This window comes from Chenopodium quinoa, unplaced genomic scaffold (genome assembly GCF_001683475.1).
Source record: "Chenopodium quinoa cultivar QQ74 unplaced genomic scaffold, ASM168347v1, whole genome shotgun sequence".
NCBI lineage: Eukaryota > Viridiplantae > Streptophyta > Magnoliopsida > Caryophyllales > Amaranthaceae > Chenopodium > Chenopodium quinoa.
The window spans coordinates 22,698,798-22,725,039 of NW_018742204.1; the positions used below are offsets into that span (position 1 = coordinate 22,698,798).

At 36.2% G+C, this 26,242-nt stretch overlaps 3 protein-coding genes and 1 pseudogene across 3 annotated transcripts; all 4 read left to right on the plus strand.

Annotated features, from left to right (window-relative positions):
* The first annotated feature begins 920 nt into the window (after window positions 1–920).
* On the plus strand, window positions 921–9,885 carry LOC110689288 (annotated as a pseudogene).
* A 1,020-nt stretch (window positions 9,886–10,905) lies between these two features.
* LOC110689365 (B3 domain-containing protein REM16-like) lies at window positions 10,906–14,369 on the plus strand. The gene is made up of 6 exons (XM_021866179.1): window positions 10,906–11,412; window positions 12,285–12,663; window positions 12,770–12,940; window positions 13,127–13,315; window positions 13,581–13,732; window positions 13,833–14,369. The coding sequence occupies exons 1-6, from the start codon at window positions 11,299–11,301 to the stop codon at window positions 14,115–14,117; spliced, it is 1,290 nt and encodes a 429-aa protein (XP_021721871.1). The 5' UTR covers window positions 10,906–11,298; the 3' UTR covers window positions 14,118–14,369.
* Window positions 14,370–15,624: 1,255 nt separating this feature from the next.
* LOC110689452 (B3 domain-containing protein REM16-like) lies at window positions 15,625–18,804 on the plus strand. Its single transcript, XM_021866265.1, has 5 exons — window positions 15,625–15,720; window positions 16,375–16,639; window positions 16,782–16,994; window positions 18,137–18,237; window positions 18,523–18,804. Exons 1-5 carry the CDS (start codon window positions 15,625–15,627, stop codon window positions 18,802–18,804), a joined length of 957 nt encoding a protein of 318 aa, XP_021721957.1.
* A 2,357-nt stretch (window positions 18,805–21,161) lies between these two features.
* LOC110724135 (EG45-like domain containing protein) lies at window positions 21,162–22,048 on the plus strand. The gene is made up of 3 exons (XM_021903529.1): window positions 21,162–21,320; window positions 21,500–21,770; window positions 21,904–22,048. Exons 1-3 carry the CDS (start codon window positions 21,218–21,220, stop codon window positions 21,908–21,910), a joined length of 381 nt encoding a protein of 126 aa, XP_021759221.1. The 5' UTR covers window positions 21,162–21,217; the 3' UTR covers window positions 21,911–22,048.
* The last annotated feature ends 4,194 nt before the right edge of the window (window positions 22,049–26,242 follow it).

The following is a 26,242-nucleotide window of genomic DNA, read 5'->3' on the forward strand; positions in this document are numbered from 1 at the left end:
ATATTTCATATGAATTGCCTCATTTTTTTATATTATATCACAAATATTAATTATGGTAAAAATTGTTACTATCGTGCGATGCACGGGCACTAATCTAGTTAACGTATAAAATTAACAATTTAGGGAGTTTTGCTCGAGCCTTTGGCTAAATATACCAAAATTGACCACTGTTGATCCATATAAATTTCACGATCATGAAAGCTCGTCCTTTTGTAACTCTCTTGACACCAAAAAAAGAAAAAAGTACAACTGAACCGGAACAACCACAGGTAGGGCTGTACACCGGTCCAAAACCGGACCGGACCTTACCCGGATCTGAATGGACCAGAACCTAAATAATTGATTTTTAAGGACCGGAGACCGGACCTGAATTAACAGGTCCGATTCCGGTCCAGACATGAAAAATCAGGTCCAGTCCCAAACCCGAATAGACCTGATTATTGATTTTTTTTCTTTTTTTTTTTTAAAAAAAAAATAATATAAAACTGTTAGACCTGTTTATAAACCTGTTGTTTAAACCTATTTATGGACCAGTTTAAACCTATTATGGACCTGTTTAGACTTATTAAATAAAAAAAGTAGCTTTACCGGTTTCACGTTCGGACCTAAAAATTCCGGGTTTTACCCAGACCAGACCTGAAACCCAGAATTATGGATTTTTAAAGACTGGGACAGAACCTGAATTCATCAGTCCGATTCCGATCTGATCCAAATAGGTCTGGTTCAGGTCGATTTTCAGGTCTAGACTAGTTTTTGTACACCCCTAGCCACAGGGCATGTGACACCAATCTATTGTAGAGCTTATTTTTCTCAAATCAAATTTGTTAAAATGAGATGGAAAATTACTCCTACATGGCTACATAGCATTTATTTACTCCTAGATGGAAAGTTACATAGCATTTATTTAACGTGAAACATCTCCGATTTTAATACGTTGTGCATTCCTTTTCCTTACACTTTTATTTACTCGTAATTATTAATTTTACATAAAATAAAATTAACATTCTTAATTAATTTAGGGTTTTACTTCCATCATTATTTTGATTTGGGGAAGATCAGCATTAACCCTGAAGATGAAGAATCCAGAGAAATGCAGGAGTTGGGAAGAGAATACTTATTGGCAACATTTTCATTCTGTGCACTTCTTTCAAATTCTTCCTTCTGATTTCCAACAACACCTTGTAAGTTTCTTTTTTTTTTGAAATTACTTTTATTACTTTTTTTTTCTCTTTAATTTTACTGTGCTCTTAATTTATAAGTTAGTTTTACAATTTTATTTGTTTAATTGTATATATTGGTCATTTGGTCACATTATTCACACACACTTTTTGACTATGTAATGTGATTTTAATAATACTACGTAGTATAGTTAGGCGGGATCATAAATTATTGATAAATTTGTGATAATTTATACTTTCAAAACATCATTTTTTTAATAATCTTTACTAAGAATGCACAAAGAATTAAGTGTTAATTGTTAAAGTTGTTCGTTGATAAACGTGAATTTTGTTAGGATTAGTGTGGAGATGCATCAATATATGGAGGCATAAGGAAGAATTAAAGAGGAAGTTTTTTGAAGGAAGTTCGACCGAACATAGTTCAAGCAACTCTGAGGTTCGGTCGAACCTTGAGGCAGAGAGTTGAGAAAAAATTGCAAATTTGGAGGAGTGACCAAACCAAAGGGGTTCGACCGAACCACCTCAAGTTCGGCCGAACAGAGGGTAGGTTCGGCCGAACCCCCTGCTGTTCTGTTTCGACGGCTCGATTTCAGCCCGTGCTTCTTGTTTAATTGTTAGCCCTTGGATTGTCGTTTATTACCTAGACTATATATATTCTTTGTTTTGCTTCTTCTCTAATAAAAAAAATTTCACAAAACTTTAAACACTAAGAGAGGATTAATGAGAGGTTTTGTGAGGAGCATTGGAATTACACACAATTCATGCTTGTAATCTTGATTCATTCATCATCAATACTACTCCATAGTGCAAGGTGGGTTTTTTTTTCCCGGTTCTCGGGTTTTCCCACGGTAACTATGTCTCTCTTTTATTTGCTTTGATTTCTTCATGGTTGCTCTTAGTTATTGTGCTTGCATGTTCTTCATTCTTGTGGGTTGTTTGCAATTAGTTTGAGCCCTTAATCCTTTCAATTGGTATCAGAGCCAAGGTTGAATCTTTGATGTTTTAGTGATTTTGGGTTGTGTTGAACTTGAATTTGTGATTGATTTACAAAGTTTGAGTCTTTAGGTATTCAAAGATTGAATCTTGGGTGTCAAGTTGCATTCTTTGTTGTTGAAAACCTACTGTGAACTTTGTGTGTTTGATTTGCAATGGAGGAAGGCAAGTTAAAAATTGAGAAGTTTGATGGGAAAGACTTTGGGTTTTGGAAGATGCAAATGGAGGACTATTTGTATTAAAAGAACCTATTTTTGCCTCTTTCTAGTAAACCATCGGGTATGAAGGAAGAAGAGTGGAAAATATTGGATAGACAAGCTCTTGGAGTGATTAGGTTGACATTGGCAAAGAGTGTTGCTTACAATGTCAAAGATGTGACAACGACGGTCGGTGTGATCAAAGCATTGACAAATATGTATGAGAAACCATCGGCTATGAACAAGGTGTTCTTGATGCGTCGTTTGTTTGAAATTGAGATGAATGATGGTGGTTCCGCCCCGGAACACATAAATGAATCCAATTCGATAATTTCTCAACTAGCTTCGGTTGAGATCAAATTTGATGATGAGGTGAAGGCCTTGATTTTGTTGTCATCGTTGCCTAGGAGTTGGGATACCGTTGTAGCCGCCATTAGCAACTCCTCCGGGAATACAAAGTTGAAATGTGATGATGTGAGGGACTTAATCTTGAGTGAGAGCTTGAGAAGGAAGAACTCGGGTGAGTCATCGGGTGGTGCATATTCTAGTAAAGGTAGGGGACGTGGAAGACAACAAAGAGGTGCTCAAAAGGGAAGATCGAAGTCTAGAGGGAGGAGTAAGTTGAAAGGGAAGGTGAACATTGTGTGTTGGGGTTGTGGTGTGAAGGGACATACTAAGAGGGATTGTCCTAATCCCAAGAAGAAGGGTGGTTCAAACCACAAGAACCACGATGATGCTAGTTCATCGGTTAGCTTGGCATCAAGTGATGAACTTGGTGATGCATTGATCTTGAGCGTTGATAGTCCCATTGAGTCTTGGATCCTTGATTCGGGAGCTTCATTTCATTCTTCTCCATGTAAGGAGATTTTCCAAAACTTCAAGAGTGGTAAGTTTGGAAAGGTGTACCTTGCGGATGATGAACCTTTGGATATTGTGGGGAAGGGAGATTTTATGATCAAGACTTCAAGTGGGAGCTCATGGAAGCTTGAAGATGTTAGGTACATACCTAAGCTAAGGAAAAATTTGATTTCGGTGGGTCAACTAGACTCAAGCGGTTTTAGAACCATGTTTGGTGAAGGTACTTGGAAGGTGTCAAAGGGAGCTATGGTGGTGGCTCGGGGCACGAAGACCGGCACATTGTACACTACCTTAGGGTGTAAAAGCATGATTGCTACAACCGCAAATGATGAGACTAAGCTTTGGCATACTCGGCTTGGTCACATGAGTGAGAAAGGGATGAAATTGCTAGCTTCAAAGGGTAAGTTGTCGGGGTTGAAATCAATCGACATGAAATTTTGTGAGACATGTGTTTTTGGGAAGCAAAAGAAGGTGTCTTTCACAAAAACCAAACGGTCCTTGAAGAAGGAGAAGCTAGAACTTGTGCACACGGATGTTTGGGGCCCATACCCCATCAAGTCCCTTGGTGGTTCTCACTATATTGTCACTTTCATTGATGATTCAACCCGGAAAGTATGGGTATATTTCATGAAGCACAAGTTGGAAGTGAATGAGAAGTTCAAGATTTGGAAGGCGGAGGTTGAAAATGTTTCGGGCAAGAAGATTAAGGCAATCAAGTCCGACAATGGAGGAGAGTATGAGTTGGAAGCTTACAAAAACATTTGTAAGGAGCATGGCATTGTTTTGGAGAGGACCATTCCCGGTAAACCTCGCCAAAACGGGGTAGCGGAGCGGATGAATAGGACTTTACTGGAGAGGGCAAGGTGTATGAGGTTGTTTGCGGGCCTCCCAAAGTGTTTTTGGGCGGATGCCGTTATACCGCGGCTTACTTCATAAACCGTGGACCTTCGGTGCCCTTGGATTTCAAGATACCGGAGGAGAAGTGGAGTGGTAAGGAGGTGTCCTACACTCACTTGAAGACCTTTGGTTGTGTGGCCTATTTGCAATCCGAGAAAAGGGGATAAGCTAGACCCAAAGGCCATCAAATGTTACTTCATCGGGTATGGATGTGAGAAATACGGTTATAGATTGTGGGATCCTAAGAATCGAAAGATTGTTAGGCATTGTGACATCACTTTTGATGAGAGTTCCTTGTATAAGGACAACTTTGGTGGAAAATCCGTGGAAAGAGAATCAATAGGAGATGAGTGGAAATATGTTGAGCTAGATGGTGAAGTTAAAAGTGGCAAGGAGGTTGAACAAGTAGAAGTTGAGGTGCAAATTCAACAAACATCTCCTCAACATAGTGCTCATGTCCCGGTGGATTCGGATTCTAGTGATTCGGATGATGATGATCATTTCGAGACGGATGAACGAGTAGTTATGGGTGAGCCCGTTGTGGTTCAAGGAGATATTTCTACACCACCTACGGTAAGAAGATCATCAAGACCAATCAAGCCACCAAACCGATATTCTCCATCCTTGCATTATTTGTTGTTGACGGATTTCGGTGAACCGGAATGTTATCAAGAGGCAATGGGCATGGGTGACTCGTTGAAGTGGGAGCAAGAAATGGAAAATGAGATGTCTTCATTGGAGAAAAACAACACTTGGGTGTTGGTTGAATTGCCTAAGGGCAAGAGAGCACTTTTGTGCAAGTGGATATTTCGAAAGAAAGAAGAACCGGATGGTACAATTCGGCACAAGGCAAGACATGTGGTGAAAGGTTTTTCACAAAAGGAGGGCATTGATTATCATGAGATCTTTGCTCCGGTTGTGAAGTTGACCACTATAAGAATCTTGTTGGCTATAGTGGTTTCGAAGAACTTATTTCTTGAGCAAGTGGATGTAAAAACCGCGTATTTACATGGTGATTTGGAGGAGGAAATCTACATGAAGCAACCGGAAGGGTTTCAAGTTCCGGGTCAAGAGAACTTGGTGTGCAAACTCAAACGGAGTCTATATGGGTTGAAACAAGCTCCGAGACAATGGTACAAGAAGTTTGACAATTTCATGCTAGGCAATGGTTTCGTGAGAGCGGAAGGTGATCATTGTTGCTACTTTCAAAGGTATGACAATGACTATATCTATTTACTTTTGTATGTTGATGATATGTTGATTGCGGGAACTAGTATGCAAATTGTCAATGACTTGAAGAAGAAGTTGTCTAGAAGATTTGAGATGAAAGACTTGGGTGAGGCCAAGCAAATACTTGGCATGAGAATTTCTACAGATAGCTCAACGGGTGTGTTGAAGTTATCTCAAGAAGAGTATGTCAAGAAGGTACTAAAAAGATTTAACATGATGGATGCTAAGCCTCGAAGCTCACCTCTTTCAAGTGAGCTCAAGTTGACTAAGGAGGATTGCCCAAAGACAAGGGAAGAGAAGGACAAAATGGCCATTGTTCCTTATGCTTCGGCCGTTGGTAGCATGATGTATGCTATGATTTGCACGAGGCCCGATATTGCTCACGCAGTGGGAGTTGTTAGTAGGTTCATGTCAAATTTGGGTGAGAGACATTGGGAAGCCGTGAAGTGGCTATTGAGGTATTTGTTGGGTACTTCAAGTATGGCTCTTTGCTTTGGAAGAAATGAAGTTGTCTTGGAAGGTTTTGTTGATGCCGATTTTGGTGGATGTTATGATTCAAGCAAAAGCACTTCGGGGTATGTGTACACTATTGGTGGTACGACCATTAGTTGGATGAGCAAGCTCCAAAAGTGTGTCTCTATGTCTACGACGGAAGCCAAGTATGTGGCTATGTCGGAAGCGGGAAAAGAGATGGAATGGTTGAAGGGTTTTCTTGAAGAAATGAGCATGAAACAAGATGTTTGTGCGTTGTATAGTGATAGCCAAAGTGCGGTTCAATTGGCTAAGAATACTATGTTTCATTATCGCACTAAACACATCAAGAGACGCTATCACTACACTAGGAGTTTGGTGAAGGATGGCACGATGTGTTTGAGGAAGATTGCCGGTTCAAAGAATCCGGCGAATATGCTCACTAAGGTGGTTTCTAGTGACAAATTGAGGTTGTGTAGGACCTCAATTGGACTCCATCATTAACTTGATGGAGTGTTGCGCTATGGTGAAAAATTGTTTTGATGAATGTGTTGAGTGCTCTTGAGGAAGGAGTGTATATATGGATGTCTATGGTGTATGCATTATTGATCCTATCTCCAAGTGGGAGATTGTTAGGATTAGTGTGGAGATGCATCAATATATGGAGGCATAAGGAAGAATTAAAGGGGAAGTTTTTTGAAGGAAGTTCGACCGAACATAGTTCAAGCAACTCTGAGGTTCGGTCGAACCTTGAGGCAGAGAGTTGAGAAAAAATTGCAAATTTGGAGGAGTGACCGAACCAAAGGGGGTTCGACCGAACCACCTCAAGTTCGGCCGAACAGAGGGTAGGTTCGGCTGAACCCCCTGTTGTTCTGTTTCGACGGCTCGATTTCAGCCCGTGCTTCTTGTTTAATTATTAGCCCTTGGATTGTCGTTTATTACCTAGACTATATATATTCTTTGTTTTGCTTCTTCTCTAATAAAAAAAATTTCACAAAACTTTAAACACTAAGAGAGGGTTTATGAGAGGTTTTGTGAGGAGCATTGGAATTCCATACAATTCATGCTTGTAATCTTGATTCATTCATCATCAATACTACTCCATAGTGCAAGGTGGGTTTTTTTCCCGGTTCTCGGGTTTTCCCACGGTAACTTTGTCTCTCTTTTATATGCTTTGATTTCTTCATGGTTGCTCTTAGTTATTGTGCTTGCATGTTCTTCATTCTTGTGGGTTGATTGCAATTAGTTTGAGCCCTTAATCCTTTCAAATTTTTCATTGACTTATTTAACATCATGATCATGTGTACCCTAAATTGCAAGTTCAAAACTTTAATATCAAATGTTACCTCAATACTAGGGGTTTGGTTTAATTTGAAAGGAATTTGTAAAATGGGCATAGGAATTCGAACAATTTCCTATACGAGTACTATTTTATTTGATCTTGGTTCATGCAACTGACCCCATTATGTTTAGATTAAGGCTTTGGGTATTGTATACCTCCGTTACATATTATGTGCATTTTGATTAATTGATTTGCATTGTTTCATCACCAGAAACTTCCTAAGAAATTTACTGCAAATGAGATTGCAAGGTTACCGGAGAATGTAATTGTGAAAGGTCCAAATGGAATTATCTGGCATGTCAATTTACTGAGTAATGACAGCAATATTGTTATGTTAACTGGTGATGTTTGGAAAGAGTTTGTCAAAGCTTACTCCTTGCAAAAGAATGACCTTCTTATCTTCAAGTATGACAGAAATGACAAATCTTTTGAGGTGTTGTTCTTTGATCAAACTAATTCGTGTGAGCGAGAATCATCTTATTTTGTGAGAAAATGTGAACAACCTCAATCTAATAGTGGTTCGGATGAACAAGCAAAGAGTGATTCGTTTGAGTATATCATTTGTTCTTCTGACAGCACCGCTCACACAGGTTGTATGCTTGAACTCTAGTTCGTTAATTGATTTTTTTTAGTACTTCCTCCGTCCCAAAACACTTTTGTTTCTGTAATGTATCCAAAAGAGCTTCATTCTTTCTTTCTCTTTTACTTTTAACAACTATTCTTAATGTCCATGCCAATCCCAAATGTCAAAACTGTCAAGTTGAATTTAATTATGGGACGAAAAGGTTATTAATCTATATTACTAGAGTATGGTTAGCATACTGATATTTATGCGTTTGAAACAGATCGTGATCTTGATGAAGAACAGGATGAAGATGAACCTGGGGAATCAAACAAAGACAGATCTACTTCAAAACAGCAGAATTCTGAGAAAGATAATGAAAGTTCTCCAAAGGAAGTCCCATCTAATTGTTTGAAGAAAAGGAAGTCCATTGGTATGATTCTGAAAAGGTCTAAATTTATTTCTTTATCTATTTAAGAGTGATCTTTTCATAATACTGAGGAGGATGTTGACTCAGTGTGATAAGTGTATATGAAACAAAAAGGGTTATTTTTGTGATGAGTTTTATCTAATCAAGTGATCAGAGAAACTAAAGGAGTGTTATTATATTATAAACCTTATAAAAAAAAACAAAATGGCTGATCTTGTGCTAATATGTTTTTGCATTTTGTTTAATGATTCGATAATGATGAAAGGGATAAACGAAGGGCATTCATTGAAGATGATTCCATTTCAAAGGACAAATGTTCAAAAGTGAATGGCTATAGTTCAAAGAAGACTCACTCTCATTCTGCTGCTAGTGATAGCGATAAAGATGGATCAGATTACGTTCCACTCTTTGAGAACATGAAAAGGAAGAGCTCCACTGGTATGGCTTCAGTCGCTAGTTCATTTACTAGAACAGGAAGAGCATATTTGTTTATGTTGCAGTTGGGATCTTTTTTGCGTTTATGTTTGTTTTGCTTAACAAGAACTGTGTATTTATGCTGGGTGAAATTGAAGAGGAGTGAAAGAATAGAGAAAAGTTGACAATTCCGTGCTCAAAAGTCAAAAGTTTCAAAAGGCACAAGTGAGGTCCTGAAATTTTACTTTAGTGATCTGATTTTTGATGAATGAAGTTTGTTTAAAATCAAAACTGATTTCTTACCTTGGAGAGAAGACGAAACACTAAAAAACATCATGAGGTTGCAAAATTTTTGCTGATTTTTGTAAACTAAAGCTGAAATTTGCGGAATCACTAGTGTATGTCTTGTGCAGACAGACATACAGTCACTGATTATACTGATCTAACTGAATCGAGTTTTTCAAGATTGATTTTATTGATCAGTTAAAGAGCTATTTGGCCTTTGTACAGTAGGTACTAGGTGATTTCTTTTGGTTCTACATAGATTACCAAGTACTACTTGATAGAGTGCTATAATATGTTATCTTGTGCAGTTGTTGCCGCTGCAAGCTATAGATCAAACAGAAGGCCTGTAACGGATGCAGAAAAAGAAAAGGCTGTGGCGTTGGCAAGTGAAAATGCCATCGGTGAAAGCTTCATCATTGTGATGAGACCTTCTCATGTATACAAGCGTTTTTCACTGGTAAAATTGCTTCTTCTATGAACCCCTGCCCTTAAGATCATTGATCAAATTTTGCAGCTTTTCTTGCTCAACCAACTATTGTGGCACTTATGTTTAGGTCATTCCTTGAAGCTGGAATCCTAAAGGTTTTTCACGCGATAAAAGACAAGATGTGATTCTTAGAACCAATAACAATACATGGGTGGTTAGCTTCTGTACTTCCAACAACCATGGACATGGAGGATTTGAAGGTGGATGGAAAAAATTTGCACTCGACAATTTCTTGGAGGAATTCGACTTGTGTTTGTTCGTGCCTGGTGGCCAAGAGAACAAGCGTTTTGTTCTGGATGTCAGCATTTTTCGAGTTGTTCCTGAAATTACTCCAGTTAGCCCTGTACATAAGAAGAACCACTGAGCATGTAGTGTTGAATGAAATATAAAAGCACATTTGTGTATTGGTGAAATGTTGTCTGCCTTCTCTCCAATTAGCTTTCCAACCATTGTGGACATTTAAATATATTGCAGCTTATATAGCTTAATATTCTTATTAGAGGTCACAAACAAGTTTGGCTTGGATCAATGTTGTTTAGTTACTTGCCATTTGATCAAATATTATGTTTGTCAATCTTTCTAATAAGTAAATCTTGATTAGAGGTGACAAACAAGTTTGGCTTGGATCAATGGCAACAAAATTAAGTTTAGTTCAATAAATCTGAGTTTAGTTTAGTATAAACATATAGTTTAAGTTCACTTTAGTAAAAACAGTAATTTTATAGAAGAAATATAATATAGAAAAAGTAAAAATATATTTGTTTCGGCATAAATAATTTCAACTCAATTAAATTAATTTCAATCCAACAACATTAATTTTAGTTTAGTAAATATATTTTCATTTTAGCGAAAATGAGGTAGAGTGAATAGGATTATGAGAAGACGAAAAATTATCAAAGCAAAATGAATGATACACCGTAGCATTTCTTATTTCTCCTCAAATTTAATTGACCAAGAAACTTAGATTTACTTCAATTCTTATGTCTTGTGAAAAATTCACACTTTCACTAATTTTCCTTTTTGTTGGTCTTATAATGTTCACCAAACCACTATCCAATTTAAGAATCTTCATAATGTTAAACTTCACCATTTTATATTATTACTATATTTGTGTTTTAATAAGTCTTATACTCACCAAATACAGCAATGTTTCAACAAAAACTACACTTCCTTTTAATAAAAAAACAATCATATTTAAATATTGTATCTTTTCTGATCTCATCCAAACCCAATATTTTTTTTAATTATTTCTTTCTCTCACATACATTACTTTTCAATGTATTATTAACCTCATTATCTTTATTTAATAATTATTAAATACTTCAACTATTTCACTTAACTTTTATTTTATTCAAGTCAATTAAACTGCCTAAAAATATGTGTAGTTCAGGGTTCGTTCACTTCAATTTAATTTCAGTTCAGCTCCAATTAGTTCAGTTCATTTCAGTTCAGCTCCAATTAATTCAGTTCACTTCAACTTCTAATTTCCTTCTCCCATAAAATATTCATTTCAGCTCAGTTTAGTTCAATTGAACTCCTATCAGTTCAGTTTAATTCAGCTCAAATCAGTTCAGTTCAGTTCACTTTTATATTGTGAATAGACCCTCAAAGTATAACACCACGAAGGGAGTATCTATCTAAACAAGTAAATAGTCAAAACTTATTTTTTTTTTCTCATTTAACCTAAAAATAAAAATAAATAAATAAATAAATAAATAAAAAACCGTTTGCTTTCCAACATTGGTTACGTAACATTTATGGATAAGAGCTCCGATTTTAATAATCCGTACAATTTATTTCCTCCGTTTATATCACTTGCAAAGTTGCAAATTCTGTTTAATTTGATTATTTTTACGGTTTTACCCAAAAAGGAAAAAAAAAACATTCTTGATTTAATTAGGGTTTTATTTCCATCTAGATTTTGATTGGGAAGGTCAGCATTAACCTGAAGCAAATGGAGAATCCAGAGAAATGCAGCAGGAGGAGCTGGGAAGAAAATACTTATTGGAAACATTTTCACTCTGTTCACTTCTTTCAAATTCTTCCTTCTAATTTTCAACAACACCTTGTAAGTTTTTTTTTTTTTTTTTTTTTTTTTTTTTTTTTTTTTTTAATTTTTACTGTGCTTTTAATTTATATGGTTTTTACTTTATATTTGTTACTTGTATTAGTTGCATACTTGCATGTATGGGAGGATGTAGGGGATAACGATCCCTCTATATCCCCCCAAGAGGTTGGAGGTTCAACTCCTGTGATAGGATGGTGGGCCCTCCCCGTGTGTATCTTATGTCAAAATACAAAAATAAAAAAATTTAGTTACATGTATTGATCACACTATTCATATATTCTTCCTTTACTACGTATATTGTGATTTTAAAAGAAGAGTATAGTTAGGCAAGATCTTTCAAAATATTAATTGTTATAATTTAGTAATTTACTATAATATACGAAGTATATATAAAATGTTAATTGTTAAAGTTGTTCGTTGATCAACATGAATTTCAATTGAATCATTTAATAAAAAAAGTGGGGAAGTATTTTGTTAGAAACAGGAGGTCAGAAATTTGAATGAACAGGGGAGTTATAGATGAGGGAATTGTGTTATTCCTAGGATGTTATGAGGTTATGTTGATTAAATTGTAAATTAACTTGAAAGGGAGAATTTAGGATTATGATTCATGTGTACCCTAAATTGCAAGTTTGAAACTTTAACATCAACATTATCTCAATACTACGGGTTTAATGTAATTTGAATTGAAAGACATTTGTAAAATGGCATCGGAATGCCGAATGCATCTTGGTTCATACAGCCGACCCCACCATATTTAGATTATTAAGGCTTCGGGTATTGTTGTATTTTTTTTTATCCTCCACTACTCCAAGGTTGAATGAAATAATTATTGTTCCCCCATCTAAAGATTTGCATTGTTTCATCATCAGAAACTTCCTGAGAAATTTACTTCAAATGAGATTGCAAAGTTACCAGAGAATGTAATTGTGAAAGGTCCAAATGGAATTATATGGCATGTCAACTTACAGAGTAATGACAGCAATCATGTAATGTTAACTGGAGATGTTTGGCAAGAGTTTGTCAAAGCATACTCCTTGCAAAACAACGACCTTCTTACCTTCAAGTATAACAGAACTGACAAATCTTTCGAGGTGTTGTTCTTTGATCAAACTAATTCATGTGAGCGAGAATCTTCTTATTTTGTGAGAAAATGTGAACAACCTCAATCTAATGGTGGTTTTGATGAACAAGCAAAGAGTGATTCGTTTGATAAAATCATTTGTTCTTCTGACAGCACCGCTCACACAGGTAGTATATTATGATCCAGCTAAGTTAATTATTGGGCGAAAAGATTATCAATCTATGTTTTACAAGAGTATGGTTAACAATGTAGCATACTAATATTCATGTGCTTAAACAGATCGTGATCTTGATGATGAACGGGATGAAGATGAGGATGAAAATGAACCTAGCAGGAAATCAAATAAACACAAATCTACTTCAAAACAGCCAAATTCTTTGAAAAAAAATCAAAGTACTCCAAAAGAAGCCTTATCTAATCATTCGAGGAAAAGGAAGTTTACTAGTATGTTTCTGAAAAGACCTAAAGATCTTGTCCATCTTTCTTTTTATGCTCTTCTTTAGTTCTTTATCTATATATAAGCGTAATCTGTTCATAATTTAGCAGGAGGATGTTAATTCAGTGATCTTTTGCTACTGACAAAATGTCTGATCTTGTGCTACTATATATGTTTTTGTATTTTATTTTAAGGATTCGATAAAGGTGAAAGAGATAAACGAAAGGCATTCATCATTGAAGATGATTCCATTTCAAAGAAGAACAATTCTTTGAAAGTGAATGGCAGTAATTTAAATAAGACTCGCTCTCATTCCGCTGCTCGTGTTAGCAATAGAAATGATGTTCCAATCTATGTACGCATGAGTAGGAAGAGCTCCACTGGTATGGCATCAGTCTCTAGTTCATTTACTATAACAATTAAGAACATATTTTGTTTATGTTGAAGTGTGAACTTTTTTGCTTTTATCCCTTTTTGCTGATTTCTGTGGATGACTATATGGAATAATCACTTTTGATTCATGTAGTCGACCCCATTTATGGGATTAAGGCTTTGATTGAATAATTTGACTGATGTGAAGAGAAATTAGTCCTGTAGTGTATGTATCACGTAGTTTTCTCTTAGTGTGCTATAAGTTATTTTGTGCAGTTGTTGCTGCTGCTGCAAGCTATATATCAAACAGAAGGCCTGTAACAGACGAAGAAAAAGAAAAGGCTTACGTGTTGGCAACAAAATATGCCACCGATGAAAGCTTCATAGTGGTCATGAAACCTTCACAAGTCTATAACAATTTTGCTTTGGTAAAATTGCTTCTTTTATGAACCCCTGCCCTTATGATTATTGATTGACAATTGCAGCTTTTCTTGCTTAACAAACTCATCTGGCACTTATGTATATCAGGTAATTCCTCAAAGCTGGAATTATAAAGGTTTTTCACGCGATAAAAGACAGGAGGTGATTCTTAGAACTAATGACAACACATGGGAGGTTAGCTTTTGTATTATAAATCGCAGAGGACATGGAGCATTTAGAGGTGGATGGAAAAAATTTGCACTCGACAATTTCTTGGAGGAGTCCGACTCGTGTTTGTTCGTGCCTGGTGGCCAAGAGAACAAGCGTTTTGTTCTGGATGTTAGCATTTTCAGAGTTGTTCCTGAAGTTACTCCTCTTAGCCCTGTACATTAGAAGATTTTATACTGTCTTTGAGCATGTTTTGAATAAATGCATAGGCACATTTGTGTATTGGTGTATTGTTGCTTGCATTTTCTTTGATTAGCTTTTCAATTATTGTGAAAATTCAACCATCTGTCAGCTTATGTAACCTAATATTCTAATGAGGTGACAAATTAAACAAATTGTTTGGATCAAGTTTGGCTTGGATATGATCATTTTATTTTGAGGATAATTTGAGCTGTCTGATTTGGTTTTACATTTAAACGGGTCATAATATAAATCCAAACTAGCAAATTCAATATAAATTGGATCAAATCATATTCTAACATGCTTATTAGATAGTGGAATGCGATTAGATGTCACATGTATCAAGTAGTAAGACATTAAATTGATTTTGAAAAATAGAAATATTTGCTTGTGACTTTGTGAGTAAGTAATTTTTTTTTTTAAAATAAGTGAGTAAGTAATATTTCCTCCGTTTTTAAATACTTGTTTCACTTTTTTTTCCGGCCGTTTTTAAATACTTGCTCCATTTCCTTTTATGGAAAGCTTTTACAATATTTAATTCATTTCTCACACTTAGTGGACCCAATATAATACTCTCTCTCTTCCTATTCTTCCACTACTTTTGCTATTTACAATTTTTTATTTTCTCAACTACCCCACTATCTCCATATTTTATTATATTCTCCAATTTCTCCTAAAACTCCGCGCATGGATAAATGGAGAAGTCTTTAAAAACGGAGGGAGTATTTTTGTAAATAGGAATAGTTCGTTGGGAGTATGCAAATATCTTGATAAATGAAAATACTTGCATACGGAGTAGAAAATATGTACGTAGGAGTATATATGATAGAAATGTGTGTAAAAATATATTCTCTCTGTCCCTTGTTGATAGTCTCTTATGGACAATTTTCACGGGAATTAATAAACATAAATAAAAGTAGTAAAAGTACATTAAAAAGATAAATTTACATCGAGTATGCAAAAAAGTAGAGAGAGAAAGTAATAAAAAAATACATGAAAAAACAAAATTTACATGAAAAAATTAGATTTGCACAATTATTGTTGCAAGTTGGAGGGAATTTTGATAAAAATTTGATATTAATGGTACTTGAAAAAAGCAAATGAGATTATCAATTTGGGACTAAAAATTTGCTATAAGGTACTATCAATAAAGGACGGAGGAAGTATCAAATTTGCACATTTAGTAGATACAAATTCAAGTACAATGAGCATGTCAATGCCTACTCATTACAAATTGATTTTATGAAAGAAGAAAAAATATACTGCACTACACTTAAATACTTAAATACAAATTGATTACACTTAAATACTTAAAATCCGTTTTAGGAAGATGAAGAATTATCTAAGCAACTTAAATGATATTTACTGCGCTGACTAAAATTAAACGCTTGAGTTAAAATCTTTCTATTTACATCTATTAGGGTAAAATCACTATATAATTTCTTTCTAATTAACTGGGTTCCAAAAAGTAACACACTTACAATTTCCAATTATGAAGAGCAGAACATGGGAAGAGAAGATTTATTGGAAGAATTTTCATTTTTCTCAATTCTCTTTAACTTTACCCACTAATTTTCACCACCACCTTGTAAGTATTCTATTTTAATTATTTTATTATATATAGTAGCGAAAGATTGATTTATTCTCTCTGTCTCTTTATACGTGTATTAGTTTTATATATTGATTGACAAATGTTGCAATTAATTTAGGACGAAAGGAGTAGTTTTGAGTGTTTAATTAATTCATGCACTTGATTAGTGTGGATTATTGCTCTCAATTGACATGGTTGCTTTACGGCTTGGGAATGCTCTCAATTTTATATATGATAGATCCTATTTAAACGAAAGGTTTAGAAATAATACTTCCTTTGTCCGAAATTAATAGTCACAAATTCTTCGTGTTGGATTGGGACATAAGTCAAAACGTTGCGAATAAAAACACAGATGAAGTATCTTTATTTAGCCAGTTAAATTTCTTCATTTTGTTGCTTTTATGTCATTATGAGTGTTTATTTTATTATTAGTTTTCTGAATGTGCTTAAAACAGAAGCTTCCTGAGAAATTTTGTGACTACATGAGAACTATGTTACCTTGAACAAATAGTTGTTCTTAAAGTAAATGGCATTGCTTGGAATGTTGGCTTGAAGAAAGACAAGGATGATATTATGTTTCATGGAGATGGGTGGAAAGAATTTTGCAATGCTTACTCTTTAAAGAAAGCAGATGTCCTGGTGTTTAAGTAGAATCGACGTGAATGTTTTGAGGTTCGGCTCTTTGATGGAGCAAGCTCATGTGAGAAAGAAGCTTCACATTTTGTAGGGAAAGTTCAACAGCAGAACTCTGATGATGATGATGACGACAGTGAAGAATCTGAAGAGAGTTTGAGCAAGGGGTTCACTGATGATACGCGACAAAATGTTTACTATGACTGTCATAATGCTTCTAGAAACAGGCGTAGGAAGAACCCTGGTAGCAGGACACCCAAGAGTAGTTCTGCTCGTTCTACAGGTATAACTTATTCGTTATTTGGATGATAGTATAACAGATTTGACGCAAGGCTCTCTTCCTTAGGAAGAGGAAAGGGAGTCTGGACTAGACTAAAATATCCTGTCTTAGAACTTTGGTAGTTTTACTGTTTCATTGGCTGCAGAGGAAAAAAGGCTGACAGTTTTATGTATTCGATTATTCATTCTTTCTGCAGATGTTTCTGATGATCAAAATGAGTCTGACGAGAATGCTGATGAAGAGGATTCTATCACAGAAGAGGCTAGAACTACTCCGAAGAAAGCAGCTACTACTAGTTCAGCTAGAAAATTGCCAATTAGTGCTTCAAGGAAAAGGAATCGCAATGGTGGTAGTCGTGGTACGTTTTACAGTTCTACTAATGCATAAGAGTGTGATATGATAATTAGGGGTGTCAATTCGGTTAAACAGTTCGGGTTTGGGTTGGGTTTATCAGTTTCGGGTTATAACGGATTGAAATAATAAGCGGGTCGGTTTGGGTCGGTTTTGAAAATTATCGGGTCAGTTCGGTTTGGTTTTTTTAATTGCAGTTTCTATTCGGATTGGGTCCTTATCGGGTCGGGTTCTAGTCGGTTCGGGTCATAATCAATTTGGGTTGAACTAGGTCGGTTTGAAAACGGGTTTAGCCCATTTAATGTGGGTTTCAGTTAAAAACAGTTCGGGTCTTAATCAGGTTGGGTCGTAATTGGTTCGGGTCATAATCAGTTCGGGTTTAACTGGGTCGATTCGAAAATGGGTTTCGGTTCAAAATAAATCGGGTGAAATCGGGTCCAACCATTATTGTTTCGGTTATAATCGGTTTAGATTGAACTTGGTTGGTTTGAAAACGAGTTTACCCAATTTGAAACGGGTTTCTAATCAAAATCATATCGGGTTAAAATTGAGTCGGATGATTATCGAGTCGAATTAGTCAGATATTGGGTAGGAACGAGTCATGTTATAATCAAGTCAAGCCATAAATAAGTTGCGTTTATCGAGTAGTGGGTTGAAACAGATTAGATCATAAACATATTGGGTAACAGGTTGTAAATGACTCAGTCATAACGGGTTACGGGTTTTAAACGGTTTGGTCATAACGGGCTACGGGTCGTAACCGGTTCGGTCACAACGGGTTACGGGTTGGAACGATTTAGGTTTATCGGATTTTTATCGGGTTTTAACGGTTTTCGGTTTAAAACGGGTCGGGTTACTATCGGGTTTAAACGTAATTGGTTTGGGTTGCTTTCAGTTTCGGGTTGTAACGGTTTGGCTTGATAACGGGTCCGGTTAGTAACGGTTGGCACAAATTCGGTTTAGTTCAGTTTCGATTTGGAAAAAATTGGGTCGGGTCAGTTTTCGATTTCCAAAAACGGGTTTTAAACAGTTCAGTTCCTTTTCGGATCGGTTCGAAACAGTCGGGTTTAACGGTTCGGGTCAGAAACTGACAGCTCTAATGATAATTGTTTTAGCTCCATTGTAGCACTTTTCCTTTTGTTTTCTAAGTGATCTACAAATCAAACAGAAGAGATATAACTGATGCAGAGAAAGTAAATACTGAGAGAAAGGCCTTGTTAGCATCAGGACAGCGCGATAACTCATTTACTGTAGTGATGAGACCTATGTTAAATTTTGAAACAATATGAAATGGGCCTGGGCAACCCGAGGAGTAACTCCTCTACCTTATAAAGTGGAACAAACTCTCCTCTTTCTCCAATGTGGGACACTCACAAGTGATACATATTGGGTTCCAACAACCTACCTGTGTTTACAAGCGCTTCTTTATGGTAATCTCATGAATTTAGCTACCATTATAAATTCCTAACTAGCTTGAGTTATAACTTCCTGCACGTTCAACAGTTTAACCCTTGCACTTTTCCGTCATGTTTCAGACAATTCCTTCAGAATCGAACCTTAAAAGTCATTTGAGAAATGGCCAAGTAGTGTCTCTTAGAATGGAGGGGAAAATATGGGACTGCATCGTTAGCAAAAGCAGCAGAAATCATGTAGGTTTTCAATGTTCAGGATGGAGAACTTTTGTTCGCGACAACTTCTTGGAGGAGTTTGATGTGTGCTTGTTTGTTCCTTCTATCAAGAAGAATGGAAGATATGTCCTTGATGTTAGCATATTCAGAGTGGTTCCTGAAGTTGTTCCTTCAACTTTAGTAACTTAACCTTGACTATTGGACGATTTCATGCTACATTATTGATGAATGTTTCTCTGTTTTGTAAATTTTGAGCTAGATGGCTCAAGTAGAGGTACTTCTCTATCCTGCTGGTCGGTTTTACTGGTATGGTTAACAATGTATGCATCAACTATGAACGATGTAGTTATCTTATAATTAATAAATGATAGTAGGATGTTTAGTAAGAGCGAGCTTAAGGCATGCTCTGATTTAATGAATTGTTTATGAGAGAAGGAAATTAGGAACTGAACTGAAGTTAAGCTGAACTGAAGAGAACAGGTCCTAATTATAGTTTTTGAATTTTGTCCCTATCTAATTTGAATTCATAATTACATTACTTAAGGGTTGTTTTTCTAGAGTGAAAAGCTAGCTAGGCAATTATAATGAAAATGATGTTGGAATGAAGTTGGTGAATTTTCATAACTGAGCTACAATTTGCAAACTTTAACTTTGTCCAAAAATGTCTTAATTTCTACCAAATGACCATAATTCATGACCTACATTGCAATTTCTAAGGCCTACAAATTTTCGTCCCTCAATTACTCCATATACTGTTGAGAAATTTCGAGGAAAAAACTTATGAAAGACTCAAATCCGTTGACCGTAGAAATCTTAGTGGAGTAGACTTTAGAGATTGAGTATGACCACTCAACTTGTTCATCATAAATGTGAACGAAGGACCTTGTAAGGGGGTGTTTCATTGGTAATCGTAGGTGAGCATAGAATACATTCCCGTCTACTATCAAACACGGTCATTGATATCAAATGCTCCGTTAGTGGTTTTGTATAGGTCTAGATCGATAACAATCATAACAATCAGTGGCGGACCTAGGAATTTCCGACTGGTGAGTCACAATCGATAACCAAATATGTAAAAAAAATGTTTTACCAACCAAATAATAGTACTAAAAAATACATCCAAAAACCCAGAAACCATATATCCTCTGTTCGTGTACCCTCTTTCTCAGAAGCAAATCATCAACCAGTTTCAGTGCAATGGAGAATGAACAAATAAAAAGCAGCGACTTTTTGAGCTTGAGATAGGAGGAGAGAGAATGCAATTAAAAAAAAATACTACAAAAGCATTTTTCGAGTTTTCATACTTTGAAAGCGTTTCAATAAATCATTATCACTAAATCTAACAAATAAGTCAATCTCAAGAAAAGTGACTTAAACTATCATTCAATAGTTTACCGTTTATACCATTCCGCAACCTTTTTTTTCTTTACATAAGACTTTTTATTTTATTTTTTACATAAGTCATTAATAATGAAAACATTCATTCCACCACTTACAGTCGCTATCAGAAGGATCAATGTAGTCTTAGTATTAATATATTACAATACTAGTCTTAGTAATATTCTAGTTTTTTATTTAGTAAATCAGTAATACAAAAAATAAATTAGATATCTAACTAAAATCTCTAATAACCTAACATTCTAAATTCTAACACCAAAATATTAATATTACACACAAAACAAAAATCTCAATATATACAAATAAATTAAAAAATTATCAATTATACATTAATTATAAATTTAAAAACCCGAATACTTTTCCTTGGGTTGGTATAATCAAGGCTGACCCATCCCTTCTTGTCTTTATCCAACTCAAAGATGGGCCAAGCCACAAGTTTCAGAACAGAGCCAGGCTAGTCGTCTTTTAAGCCCAAGACCTCGGCAAGCATATGTGCAGTAAGCAATAGCGCCCAATCATGACATTTTTTTTAAAAGGAAAAACTTAGTTTTTTTTGGGCCCTAGTGAGTCACTTGACCCACTAGGCACAAGGCCAGGTCCGCCTCTGATAACAATAATATTTGACGCATTCTTTGGGTTACTCAATCAGTATTAAAAGAGTTACTCAGTGAGTGTTTAAGGGGTTACTTTGTTCTTTACAAGCGGCCACACAATGCCCCCAGCCACACGCAAGACACGTAGAATCTAATGTGGTACAATTAAACTACTAGTCCATATCTTCAATCAACCTAATCACCTCCACAGTAATCAATTAATTAACGGCTTAGGCTATGCCCGCAAAAAATAAGGATTGAGTTAACTATAATTCTACTCGTAAATGCTTGTGGCATAGTGGTTGATACAATTACTTAAGGTGCAATGGATGGAGTTTAAAGACCCAAAAGACTAACAATACAGTATACAGTAGTCAATTGGTGTGAAAGACTGAAATTAAAGGCGTGTCCTAAACTTTAAGAATCAAGACTTTTAGGTACTAATGTACTTCCTATTCCTTACGTATCAATTTGACTAGCTATAGTAAACTTTGCTATATATGCCTATAAATAGAGGGACAACCATTGGCAAATTACAAAGCAGTAGAAGTATTAACCAAATAAATTCAAAATATATTGCTTGTAATTTTAGGTATAAAAAATTGTGCAAAATGAATATGAAGGCACTTCTACTTGCAATCTTTGTGGTTAGCCTTGCTTTCACTTTTGCAAAGGCTAATGTTGGGTTTGCTGTTTATCATACTCATCATACTCGTGAGTAATTCTTTAATTTGTATCTCTTCGATAAATAATTAAGGTTTTTTTTTTTTCGTGGTATACTGATTTAATGATTTAACATCCTAATCCTATATATGTATTAATGTACATAGTGGATGATATCATTATAAATTAATTAATACTTGGTATATAATGTTTGAATACTTTATAAACAGCATCGGCATGCTACCAAAATCGAGACAATGGACCGTGGATAACAGGAGTGAGTCATGCTTTATGGAACAATAGAGGAGCGTGTGGAAGGAACTATAGGGTTACATGCATAGGGGGAGCAAACTTGGCTCCGCACCCTTGCAAAGGTGGAAGTGTTATTGTCAAAGTGACCGACTTGTGTGATAGTTGCGCCGGTGATCTTAACCTATCTCAAGAGGCATTCAATGCTATTGCCGACCCTAAGGCTGGGAAGATTCGTATTCGTTATGACCCGTAAGCATATATTCATAACTATGTACTCTACTTTTGTGATATAAGTGTACCACATTTTTGGAGTATAAACTTCAGTATATATATATATGTACATAATTTCTGATGATTTTTTCTTTGTTTAATTTATTTGCAGAGTATAAAAAGGCCTATTGTTGGAAAGATGAAGATTGGAACAAAAGAGCTAAAAGAAAATGAAATGCGAAATAAGTATAAAGTATGCTTGGAAGTAGAGTTGTATGGTCAATTTTCAATCAAATAAAATCTTTTTTTTTTTTTGAGAGAAGGGCTAAAATATATTAAGTTAAGTTAAGGTTTTGCTGGCTTCCCATAGGGTTGCCCAACATTACAGAATGGTGGCCTGAGCCATTAATACGATTAGCAGCATCTTGTTCTAGGATTCTTTTACAAGCATCAGGTGGATCAGTTATAATACAAAAGGAGTTCAAAATGTCCAAGTTCCTTCGGGCATCCTTAGCTAGCAGATCAGCCACACTATTCTTGCCCCTCTCTCCATAGTATAGCTTCACATCAGCTTGTTCCTGTAGTAGCAGCCTGCAAGCATTTACTTTTGGAGTTAGTAGATAATCTCTACAATGTTGAATATCCTGCACTGTGAATTTGGAGTCGGATTCAATATGACATGATGTCCATCCTCGATCCTTGATCCATGTAAGAGCTAGCAAAATAGCTTGGAGTTCAGCATCAGAAGCTGAGGTAGAGAACCCTTTCCATTGAAAACCTTCAATCCAAGTACCATGTTCATTCCTGCAAACTCCTGCACAACCTGATTCTTTTGTGGACCGGAGGAAAGCTGCATCAACATTGACTTTTAAGAAGGAAGGAGGGGGGGAACCCAGGGAGTAGTAGTGTGCTCTATCCTAGTTGAATGCTGGGAGGAGTAATACCATTCACTAGCAGCCCATAAACACTGGGTTATGGATGTTTTTAAAGGGGTGTTCTGTTTAGAGAATAGCCAGCAGTTTCTTCTTTTCCAAATTTGCCAAATACAGAAGCAGAAAATTGAGTTCCAGGGAATGTTGTTATGTGAACTAGTTTTGGATAGGAGATTTTTTTGAAGCCAATCAGGGAAGGATTCCTGCACCCCTTTCAAGGAAGAAGGTGGGGGGGTGAATCTGGTTCCAGAATTTCGAGGCTCTGCTACAAGTCAAGAAGATGTGTTCTGCAGTTTCAGGTAAGGTTGGGCAAAAGGTGCAGGTTTGAGTTGGAGTTATATGCCTTAAGAACAGGTTACTGGCAGAAGGGATTCTATTCCAGAGCAGTTGCTAAAGGAATAACTTTATTTTAGGGTAAGTGTTTGATTTCCAAATGTTATCCCAACTAAGTTGGTCTAAATCTGACTGAAGAGGATCTTTGAGAGAAATAAGACACTCTCTAGCTTTAGCTCCATCAAAACTACCTCTTTTTGTCCAAGTAGTGAAGTTAAAGTCCTCAGAGGTAGACAGATTGATACTCTCTATTCTAGTGAATATGTCATCTGGGATCTGGAAGTTGATAGCCTGTTCTAATTCACCTCTATTATGAATGGTTATGTTGGCTAGGTTTATTTCATCAGAATTAGGGGGTAAAGGGCCTACTAACAGGCTTCTCATGGAATCAGAATGAAGCCATCTATCTTTCCAGTGACTAATGTTTTCCCCATTCCCCACTTCCCAAATCAAGCTATTTCTGAACAAATCCCAACCCTTGCCAACTGCACTCCAAATATGGGAACCCCTATTGAAAGGTGTGGGAGACCGTTTTCCTCTGAACAAAGCCCAGTTTGATTGAGTGTCCACCATCCAGCAAAGTCTAGCTAGGCTCAATTGGTTTGCCTCAGAATTTGAGAGGATTCCCAACCCACCCTCCTCCTTTTTTCTACAAATGCATTTCCAAGAAACCCATGAGGTCTTTCTATTTTCAGAATTTCCCCCCCAAAAGAATTTTGAGCATATTGAATCAAGTTTTGAAATGATGAATTTTGGGAGCTTGATGCAGGACATTGAATATCTGGGAATAGCAAGCATAGTGGATTGTAAAAGGGTTAGTTTCCCCCCCCCCTAGAAAGAGAATTTGCTTTCCAAGTAGCAAGTTTCTTACTCATTTTGTCAATGATGGCAGACAATTGTCTCCTGTTTGGTCTTTTCTCAGACAAAGGGAATCCCAAATAAGTTCCTAGGTCCTTTGATTTGTTGACACCCTGTGTTTGCTCAAAATCATCAATGACATGGATGCTAGTGTTTTTGGAGAAATAAATTTGACTCTTGGACTCATTTATTTTTTGACCAAACACTGAACAGAAATGCTGAAGAGTTCGGGTAACAGATGAAAGAGTTTTCTTATCAGTAACACCAAACAACAAGACATCATCAGCAAATAACAGGTGTGAAATGCTAGTACTCCCCCCCTGAATCTAAATGGCTTCCAATTTTTGCTGAGACATTGATCATGGATTTTCCTGGAAAGGTACTCAAGGCAAATAATAAAAATGTAAGGAGATAGGGGGTCTCCCTGTCTAATGCCCCTAGATGGCTTGAATTCCTCATATAGTTTCCCATTTATGAGGATCTGGGTAGAGGTAGAAGAAATGCAAGACATGATCAAGTCTATAGTATCCTTAGAGAAGTTGAAGAAATGGAGACAACGATTTATGAAGGACCACTTTAATCTGTCATAAGACTTTTCTAGGTCCAACTTTATAGCAAACAACCCCCTTGTTCCCCTTTTTTTCTTCATAGAATGCATGATCTCAGAAGCTATTATGTAATTCACTTCAGTCCCCCTCCCCTTCAAAAAGTTATTCTGATTTGGAGAAATAAGGGTTAGAAGGTGAGGTCTTATTCTGTGAACCAGAATCTTAGAGATTATCTTGTAAGAGGTGTTGACAAGGCTAATGGGTCTGTAACTGGAGATGAGAGAAGGGGAGAAGATTTTTGGGATCAGACAAATGACTGTCTTGTTTATCTGATCAGGGATGGCTTTCTGTGAAAACACCTGTTGAACAAAGCTGAGGCAATCTTGTTTAAGATAGTCCCAGGCAGCATGATAAAAGGCTGCATGGAAGCCATCTAAACCAGGGGCCTTATCAGGCCCAATGGAGAAGAGAGCTTCTTTAGTTTCAGAGAGAAGGGGGATGGAAGAACAGTCAATCTCTTGCAGAGACATGGTGGACTCAATGTTTACAGTATTTTCTGAAGTAAAAAGATGTTTGAAATTATCCAAGATATGGGAATGAATCTGATGAGGGTCCTCAATCCATTCACCTACCTGGTTTTTTAAAGCAAGGATTTTGTTTCTTTTCCCCCTAATGATGGCAGAGGCATGAAAAAAGGAGGTGTTTCTATCCCCATGAAGCAACCAATCAGACCTTGCCCTTGTTGCCCAAAAAATTTCCTCTTGATCTAGAATGATATTTAATTGAGATTGGAGGTCCTTTTCCAGGTCCAGCAAGTGAGTGAAAGCAGGATTTCTTTGAAAGGCTAGTTGAGCACCATTTATTCTAGCAATTAATCTCTTTTTCTTGGCTTGGTTGTTTGAAAAAAGGTTGGCAACCCAAGGTTTGAGATCTTTTGCTAAGTTATTTAGTTTTTGTTGAAAAGGAGGGGGGGTAAGAGTTCCATTTTTGAGATACAAAAGGAATGAAATCAGGGTCAGTGAGCCAAAGAGGTTCAAATCTGAAGGGTGCTGTACCAGGAAAGGCTTTTTTCTGCTCAAGTTGAAGTAGAAGGGGGTTATGGTCAGAGGACATCCTAGGTAGATTTGTGACAAAATTATGAGGGAAAAGTCTTATCCAACCATCATTCGCCAAGAACCTGTCTAGTCTCTCAAGAATTGGATTTTTCTTTTGTTTATTGAACCAAGTGAACTTGTGTCCCACATATCCTAAATCTACCAGATTACAGTTATGAATGGTTTCTTTGAAGGCTCTCATTTGATGCAAAGGGTGATTGTTACCCCCCCACTTCTCATGGTCAAAGCAAATTTCATTAAAGTCCCCACAAACAACCCAAGGCATATCCGAATTTTTGCTAAACAATTCTAACGAATTCCATAGTTCTAATCTGCCATTGAAAGAAGTGGAAGCATAAACTGCAGATAATAAAAATTGGTGTGAGTTTTTTACCTGCACAACCGTGTGAATTGCGCGAGGTTCTTTGTTAACCACTAGGAGAGAGTGAGAGCCAGAGTTCCACATGATAAGAATTCTTTATTTGTGGAATTCTTATCAAATAAAATCTTTTTAATTGCTCCAGTATTGCTATACGTATGACAAGTTACATGTAAGAAATTGTTAGTTATATGCTTATATCATCTACATTGTATTATACTACTTGTGAATTTAAGTTTTGAACTAGTTCATTTCATAACTAAAATTAAGATTAAGGATAAATTGATCAGTAACATAAATTAAGAAATTTCCAAGTAAAAAAATTGCTATCATATCAAACTTATGTACCGAGTATATTCAATCTCCA